We start from the raw sequence: 9,369 nt of genomic DNA, 5'->3' as shown, positions 1-9,369 counted from the left end.
AGGAGGGTGCCCTTGGAAAGAGGGCTGCAAGGAGCAGGCTGACAGTAGTAGAACGGTTTGAATACATGTCTCCTTGCTGCCTGACCTGAGTAGTGCTTGGCAAAAGGACAATCAGGGTAGCACCTGGGATGCTCCTGCCACGATCCTCCATGTGGGTGGAAATTTTCCAAGGTGGTCCTGACACTGGGGCAGGGAAGGAGCTGTGAGCAGATGTAGAAAGCATGCATGGCATACTTGACCTTCCCTTCTGCAGTATGTCTGATGCACTCCTGAAGCACTGAGCTTGCTGCACATTCGCTATTCTGTCTGGCTGTATGCACAGGAAGGCTAGCTATCTGTCAAGACAGAGAGCCATAGTGTAAAACACTCTCCTGCAGCTGGCATTCCATGTCTGTCTTCCAGGCACAAGCCCAAAACACCCATTCATATTTCCATGGGGCGTCAGATGGCAGGAGGGCTTTGTGAACCAGGACGGAATGGAAAGTGTCTGCATCTGACTGCAGTGATTGTTTGCCTTCCAGTAATTTGTCTCACAGGATCTGGCAGAGTTAGCCTCAGCCAGGTGGAGAGAGAGAACATCCATCTGAAAAATATCTGATACCCTTTTTCATCTTTTCTGAATCCATAAGTGGTGGGAGGAGGATGACCTTACCATAGGTGAAATGTGACAGAGTGTTTCCTTCCTCGTTCTGTTGGGCACCGAAGAAGCAAAAACTACCATCCATCTGCCAAGAAAAATGGGAACCCAAAAGCTTGGGGACGCTTACTTGTGTCTGTTGACACCTAATCCTGTCTCTGGTTAAAGTTCGGTCATCCTGCTGTCAAAGGGCCACATGCCAATACCAGTGGCTCCTTAGTGAAGAGTAGCAATCAGATGTTAAAACAACACGAGTGGTAGACAGTATTGCATCCTGACTAGAGCAGTGTGACATAATTCCAGTTGCTTGCCAGAGGAACATCCTGAAGTGTTCGACTGCCAGGGTCAGCAGTAACTGGACATTTCATGTCCATGTTTTAGATTTTGAGAATGGTGTTGGAATCTCCAGTCAGGAGGAAGGATCTAGCAGTCAAGTTTGTAAAAAATGGGAGTTTCTGACTTTGGATTGAGTCACTTGGATGCTGTGAACATGAAATACGTATTTTTTTCATGTGAAAACCAAATGTTCCATGTGACTCCCCGTTTCCTGTTAGAAATTTGTTTACTTAGATGTATTTTGATCTCTAGCTGCAGATTTGATTGCCCTTGCCAATAAATTGCTCTTATTCAAGACAAGACCAAAGAACAGAGTGGGCCTACCACACAGAAGTGCAGCATCTACCCAGGTGTCTAAGTGTGTTGACCACAAAGGCATGAGAATGATGTGAGCTTTGTCTCTTCTTCCATTGACTGCTGCATCTGGACCTCCATTTTAACAAAAACGTATATAATATTTACAAATGCTTGGTGTTTATACAGCATGTGTAATCATTAAGGATAGCTGCTAGAAGAACCTTCATGATCACAGTGTTTCCAGGCAGTATCTCATTTTTTGACCTAGGTAGAGATCAGGTCCATCTAGGTATGTTTAGTACATAAGTCATCATCTTCATAAGAAGATCCCCAGCACTTGAAAACTCTTGATGTCTTGCCTCAGAAACGCACTGTCCTCAGGATTAGCAGCATATGCCTAACTTCTATTCCAAATTTGACTAACTCTAGATTCGCACTACTAGTTTTAAGACCTATTCCAAAAAGACTAAAGAGCTGTATATTGTGATTTTTGTGTGCTGCTTCCTCCTCCATAGCCATATCCATTTTCATAAGCCATAATTAAGTTAGTTCTTCATCTGGCAAGCCTCTAGATATGCTGCAGGGAAAATATACTGAGCACAGAGAAGCTGTAATATTTCTCATTCCAAGATGTAGGCTTTAAAGCTCTACAGCTAAGCTAGCAATGACATGATCACCAAGGCTTTCAAGCCTTCATGATTCCTTACGGAGTATTATCTGGATTTCAAAGGCTTCCCTGGAAGTCATTTTCACTTTCAATGAGAAGGAAGTCTTTCTTGTGTCCTTGTTTCATTTTTAGTGAGAATAAGTTCAAACCAGAGTTAAGAACAGTCAAGGGAAAGGAGGGGTGGACCAGCATCAACAGATTATCATAATTATTTGCTTAAGAGAAAGGTTTGATTCTCACTGCATTTGATGCGTCCTTATTTCCCACTTGCCCATCCAAGTTTCTCACTATGTGGTGTCTTGATGGACATCCAGTCACAGGTTTTACAGCGTCGCCTGTGACCAGATTCACACAGAGAACCATAGAATCAGGCATCTCACACTTGAGGAGGTGTGGCTGGCATCACTGAGGTGCCTGCCTTGCTGTCAGGTTGGTATGTGTCCCAGGCAGGTTGTTGAGTGGGGGCAGACTCAGGGGCATACTGAGAGGTTGATTTGACAAAACAGAGCCACCATGGCAGCATGGGGCCCTGGTGTGTAACTGGGATCACTTTTCATGTCTTTCTTTTACAGTTCTCAGAGATGGGCTCTCCATAATGCTTTGGTTATGAAGAAAGAAGGACTGCTGAATTGCTGTTTTGCAATGGAGAAGACAGAGGGAGAAACATCAGCACTGCGGCTGCCACCTTGTTGCTTATCTCCCTGCAGACATGTGTCCTATATCCTCTCTGTGCTATATTAAGGAAAGGAAAAGCTTAGACATTACAACATCTGCTTTCTTACATCATCTTTTCCAATTTTGCATCCTATAACTCCCTGGTGAAAAGAGGAACAATGACTTTATATAGCTGCTGCTTGATTCTTTTGCTATTTACCTGGAACACTGCTGCCTATGGGCCAAACCAAAGGGCACAGAAGAAGGGAGACATTATTCTTGGAGGATTGTTCCCCATTCATTTTGGAGTGGCTGCTAAAGACCAGGATCTAAAATCAAGACCAGAATCAGTGGAGTGCATAAGGTAAGCCAGAAAAAAATTTGCTGAGGAAGTCTTGACCTTTCTCAATTTCAGGTGACATGCTATATGTTGCATAAATACACACTGTGATCTCATGCTTGTAGGGGCAATGGGAAGGTATAGTGTAAATAATAGAAGAAACAAGTGTGTAAGGTCAGGAAGTGAATATGTTAAACAGTAACATTAATAATATTTGGACAGTGAAGGGGGGCAATCTTTGTATTACTCAAAGCTATGAAAACATGAATTTACTGATCTATTTGGCCATTCACAGGAGATACTTGAGTAGAATCTGAAAAGCAGCTTTCCTAGTAGAAGGATGAAAAATAACCCATAGTGCCCTCAAGTTCATCTGGTTACAGTCGTGCACAGCAAAATAGCTTAGAAATACTCTTTCCCCCCAGCTATGCCTCTCATCTTCTAAGATTTTACAAACTGTTCACTTGCCTAAAAACTGAATAGGTGAAAGTGAGATAGGTCACTGCGTTTTAAATATTCCCACTGAACACATAGGTGTCTCTTTAGGACCTTTACAAAGTCCCAGACTTGAACTCCTTACACAGGCTTTCCTCACCCGAAGTCCTTTCCTTTTATGCATACAGTGCATGTAGGTTTTGTCTTCAGCCTTCGGCAGTTACCCCTGGAGGAAGAAATGCACATGAAAACAATTTCTCTTATTATTGAAGTGTAGCCATGTTTAGGATGAACCATGAGGAATTTTTAACCTTACAACCTGACACATAATCCACATCACAAATGAAAGTGTGACAGAAACTGATTGCAACTGAAATGTTATATAAACAAAATATAAGAAATGGATGTGGAATTTTGTCATGTCCATGCATGGGAAAACACTTCAGTGTTATGGGACCTCTTCCATAATCATACCTGAAAAATTGTGTATCTGGAATTCTTTGGACTGCTCATCCTAGACTGCTGATGTAGTACAGTTTTGTTGCAGATGGCAGTAAAGAATGGCTGACAGCATTCCTGCTATGCTTACAGATTTCAGGTGCAGTTTCCCACTGAGGCACTGAGCAAGACACGTCCATCTAGGTTAGGAGATTGTCCCCAGATGCTTTCATACGCAGCAAACAGAAAGAAGTGCAGTTAAGCAAGGGTTCTTTTGGCTTCTTCTGTGCATGCATAGGAAAGACATGAACTAAATGGATGAGGCATGTCTACTTCATGGAGCAAGAAGCTCTGCCAGATTTTCATTTTTTTTTATGCTGTATTTTGAAAGTGGAATGCTGAAAAGCAATAGATGTTTTCAGCTTGATTGTCTTCTTCACCTACTCCAGGTGGCAAGCAGGACAGTGCAGGTATTTGCAAACTGAACATAGCTTTCATTTCTGTCACTGCTGAGTCAGCCTTAGTGACTCATTATTAGAATGGATCACAGGACAATGTTCCCCCACGAGTAGTAAAAGCATGTGGTTGCCAAAAGACTTATTAAAATCCTCATCATCCTTGTCTCTAAATTGGAGAGACATCAGTTTAATAGGTGGATCACTCCATGGATAAAGAACTGGCTGGATGGCCACATGCAAAGAGTTGTGGTCAATGGCTCAATGTCCAGCTGGAGACCAGTAACGAGTGGTGTCCCTCAGAGATCGGTGTTGGGACCGGTCTTGTTTAACATCTTTGTCACTGACACAGACAGTGGGATTGAATGCACCCTCAGCAAGTTTGCCGATGACACCAAGCTGCGTGGTTCGGTTGACACGCTGGAGGGAAGGAATGCCATCCAGAGGGACCTTGACACGCTTGTGAGGTGGGCTGATGCCAACCTCATGAAGTTTAACCATGGTCCTACACCTGGGTCGGAGCAATCCCAGACACAGCCTCAGGTTGGGCAGGGAAGAGATTCAGAGCAGCCCTGCAGAGAAGGACTTGGGGGTGATGGTCAATGAGAAAATGAACTTGAGCCGGCAGCGTGCACTTGCAGGCCAGAAAACAACCGTATCCTGGGCTGCATCAAAAGGAGCGTGACCAGCAGGTCGAAGGAGGTGATCCTGCCCCTTCACTCTGCTCTTGTGAGACCTCACTTGGAGTATTGTGTGCAGTTCTGGTGTCCTTAACATAAAAAGGACATTAATCTGTTGGAACAAGTCCAGAGGAGGGCCTCGAGGATGATCAGGGGACTGGAGCACCTACCGTATGAAGATAGGCTGAGAAAGTTGGGGCTGTTCAGCCTGGAGAAGAGAAGGATGCGTGGAGATCCTCCTGAGCAGCATTTGATCTGGTCAGTGGCATCTTCCACCTGAAATTTGCCTGGGTAAAAATCTGTGTGCCCATTGTCCCTGCACAAAGAAGCTGCAGGTGCAAAAAAAAAGAGAATTAACTGAAGAAGCAGGCATTTGTGGCACTTCACTGCACTCCTTCAAGGAACTGGGTAAACTGTGAGTTGACAGCATAATGCAAATGGAAAAAGGATTCTTAATGAAGGTCAGAGGTCTAGCTGCAGAAGTAGTAGCAATCAGCAGGAACAAGGATAGGATGGTTAGACCTGAGAAGACTGGAAGTTTGTTGATTGCAGATGTCTTTACCAGAAAATGCCCATTTCCAATAAAGGTTTAATTCAAAAGAAATTAGGTTGAGAAGATTTTTTGTGGCTGGTCATCATATTTTAAGGATGAAGATAATTATTCCATGGGACAGTTTATGTGTATTCCTTGTTACTGCTACAGTTAAACTGAGAGCAGATCATTTTCCTGAAAGGATTTTCAATTTTCAGCAGCATTTAAGTCACAACTTTCCTCTGGCTGGATTTGTACAGAGATCTCTCAACACAACCGTGGTGGTCCTTTATAGTTTTGGGCTCTGTGGTTCGGTGGTAGCCTGTGGCTTGTTTGTGCATGCTGACTCTAGGAGTCCAATACATTCTTAAAGTCATGAGCTAAAGGCTTTCATGCCACGTTTGAGTTTCTGCAGTTCTATACAATTGCCTGGTCTGGAATGATTGAATGATGTATTTTCAGGGAGGGGAAGAGGGGCAGGGAAAGGCTCCGGTTTCTTCCCAAAGTAAAACCTCCCCAGTCTTCTAGTGTCAAAAAGTTCTGCAGGGTGGCAAATGCTACAGAAGCTTGAATGTGGCTGTACCTGGCAAACCTAAATGTGCTCTATCTGTCCCATACCTTTGACTGTTCTTGTTGCCTTTGAGCTCTCTCCAGCACTTGTGTTTAGACCTGTCCCCTTTTCAGGTATCTGTGTACATAGGAAAGTGTCTCATGTCACATACGAAAATTAGACCCAGGTCACTGTAGGAGTATGGGCATGCTCCATCTTTCCTCATACTCTCCTCCATTGGGCAGCGGCAAAATCATCAGATCATATGAAAAGCTCCTTGCTTTGAAATGAAGAAAAGGGACCTAAGGTTCCCACTGAAACCCTGTGGGCGGTTGCCCCAGTCTCTTCTGGAGTTCAGTATCAAACAATTTAAGGTAATGTGGCTTTTCCTTTCTTTTGAGGACTGTTCAACCTGATCTGCGCTGTTTGAACCTTTTTCCACACATTTATCTGTGTTCAGTGGCATACCTATGCTCCCAAACAAGGCTTCTCAAAATGGGTAGGACACTTACTGTACCCTTTTTTGCTTTTCAAACTCCTCATACTTTTTCTCCCCAGCTCAGCATATGTACTGGCCTGAACCTACTGTGCATACCTTGCACTTGATTATGTATACATAACTCAGCAGTGAAAGACAAAGAGTACAGTAACAGTCTGTTCTCCATTCTTTTGGGCAGAAAATGCATCTTCATGCTTTAAGCAGAGTTGTAGAGTCCAAAGTGAAAAATGACTCTCAATTTTGCCACACCAAATGTCAGATGGGAGTACAGAAAGTGAGAGCAATTTTGTTTCCTGCTTATTGCTTAAGCAATCAAGTATCCCACTTTTGATATAAATACACCTTCTGTCTATGTATGCCTCAGGTGCTGTTGCAGCAACTTTCCATGTAACATTCTCTGATGCTCATCTGATGTGTACAGGGGAGACAGTGGCTGAGCACAGCACAAGCGATCCCTGACCCCTATTCCCTGTCAGCACCTGCAAAGGCCTATTCGTAACCTGATTTCTCTGTCCTTTCTTGTTTTCAGGTAAATTAGCAGTAGTGGTGGTATCATTGGTGTTATTGTTAACATTACTGCAGTGATGGGCCATACCCGTGTGTTCCTCGTACTGTAATGAACTGCAATGAGGAATGCATCTTCCTGAGGTGTGATACAATGTGGCCAGTACGGTGTCACTAGATCATGGGGTTTCGTGCGTGTTTCCAGTATTCTGATCAGCAATGAGGCCAAGGTCCCACACTGTGACACACGCTGTGGTGAGACATCATCTCCATGTCATAGTGCAGGGCTTCACAGAGTACAGGTCTGGGACACATTAGCTCACTGAGTCTGTCCATCTGAGAGAACAGTTTTAATTCTACCCTTTGCAGATGTATTTGCTAATCCCGCTTTTGCACTCAATACATAATAGGATGTTTAACATTTCCTTTCTGAGACCAAATTATTTCCTTTTCTGCTTTGCATTCCACACACCTTCCGAGCTTTTAATTTTTAATTTTCCTTGGTCTGGACAGGACCCATAGTCCTAGTTTGAAAGAGTGGTAAGCAACTCATTATACCTACCGACCGCAGGAATCCAGCAAGTGACTGAAGGTCTCCCCTTTGCATAGCTTAGTAATAGCAGTGGTAGTAGCAGCAATAACGTGTAATTAATGTACTGGAAATCTAGAGAGAACAGAGAAATTAGTATGTGCATACAACCACTAGAGAAAGAGGAGTACTGGCATGAGCCGAGAGGCATATGCAGGCTTTGCCGCCCTTCTTGAATAAAATTACCTGTCGGATATGGGAGGGTAAGGGAAAGCTGTATTTAGAGCTTTCACGTTACTTTCTCCTTTTCCTTCCTATTCTATTGCTTTTAGTTTAGTGCTTTGCAAGTGTTGACAAATGAAGATCATGAATTCACATGAGACTGTGAATTATTCCTTTATGGAGACCAACAGGGATCAGGACTAATTTCCATGTGGGATCCAGACAATAAGAATTGTTCAAACCAAACCAGATAAACAAACAAGCAAACGGGATGAAGCTATGGTGATCTTAAACCATGCAGTGGTCTTGTGTCCTTTAATTTACATACCCTTGTAACACTGACTGAGACACTTAAGCCAGACTGAGCACCCCTTGACAGACACATTCATAACAACTAGAAAGAAACCTGTGGGCATCAGTGACATTTGTGAAGCTGCTATCTAGCAATCTGAGCTGCTGCAAAGATAATCTGTCCCTTGCAGACATGACAATTAAAGTGAAGATTTGTGTAGGAATTGTTTCCGAGTTCTCTTTCCCTGTTTGTGCTCCTCCCTGGGAATAAAAAGATCAGTGGGTTGCATGCTCTGATAGGTGGGAGAACAGACATCAGAAGGAAAACCTTTAAAGAAATGAGAGTAAATAAAAATGCCTATCTATACCTTCAGGCACTGAATTATTTACGTTAATCTCTCATTTAGAGCTTAATGGCCATTTTTCGTAGTACCGCATCTCAGAAATGTTAAGACTATTGCCAACATACCTTAAAGTAATATGGCAGTTTTGGAAGCAGCTTCTTTTCCACCAAGAAAATATCAATGGCTTTTTAAATATTCTGGAAATCTAATGGAAGGTTTGCTTCTGTTAGCAAATCCTTTCCAGTTTTCTTCATGGAAATTAGGAGCTAAATTCCTGAACAGTTGACAGAGCATTCCATCGACTAGTCATACTGCCTTCTCTGAAGCTGTATCAGGTATTAGAGGAGATAGAGCAAGATGTGTTTTTCTCCATCCCATCAGATCCTCTTCTTCCAATCTGCTGATGCTGTTATCAGCAGAGGTACAACTGAAGAGACCTGCATGTCTCCTGCCCAGGCTAGTTTGAGGTAAATTGCCAAGAGCATCTCAGGGATATTTTTGAGTCTAGTTCCCAGAAAACACCCCCTGTCCTCCTTTCCCCTTCAAAATGGAACCAGTCCTAACTCAAGGCTGTGCTGAAGTACTGGCCTTATGCTGTAAATAAGCAGTCATTAAGAGCGTTTGTCACAAAGGGAAATAAAATCAGTTGTGTAGCATGGGCCTTAGTCTGCATTTACTTAATTCAGTGGCAAATATTTTGTTTGAAGACAAAGGGGAGACAGTCCAGTTCTCATGGCTTTTGAAGGTATCACCTGAAAATATCTCCTTGTGGCATTTAAAAAAGTTAATCCAAATTGCTGTCAAGCAGGGAAAATGATTTTGTCTCATATTCCACCTGTATCATTTACTGGGAGGCTTAAATTTACTTTTACACATACTCAAATATGTAAAGCTTTTCACAGTAGGGAAGTGGTACCTTTGAACTTCCCAGCTCCTCAGCAGTCTTCTCTTTAAATACA

The 9,369-nt window shown here is 43.0% G+C and overlaps 1 protein-coding gene across 1 annotated transcript in view; it reads left to right on the top strand.

The window, feature by feature from the left end:
* Positions 1–2,521: 2,521 nt before the first annotated feature.
* The window catches only part of CASR (calcium sensing receptor), a 38,785-nt gene continuing 31,937 nt past the window's right edge, over positions 2,522–9,369 (top strand). Inside the window, exon 1 of the mRNA XM_061365354.1 lies at positions 2,522–2,955. Coding sequence (XP_061221338.1) covers positions 2,771–2,955 — 185 coding nt within the window. The 5' untranslated portion in view covers positions 2,522–2,770. The remainder of the gene's footprint in view (positions 2,956–9,369) is intronic.

The sequence above is a fragment of the Neopsephotus bourkii genome, unplaced genomic scaffold (genome assembly GCF_033783945.1).
Source record: "Neopsephotus bourkii isolate Nb327-2 ecotype Australia unplaced genomic scaffold, CSIRO-AGI_Nbou_v1 NB_1287, whole genome shotgun sequence".
NCBI classification, from domain to species: Eukaryota; Metazoa; Chordata; class Aves; order Psittaciformes; family Psittacidae; genus Neopsephotus; species Neopsephotus bourkii.
This window is presented reverse-complemented; position numbering and strand designations above follow the sequence as displayed.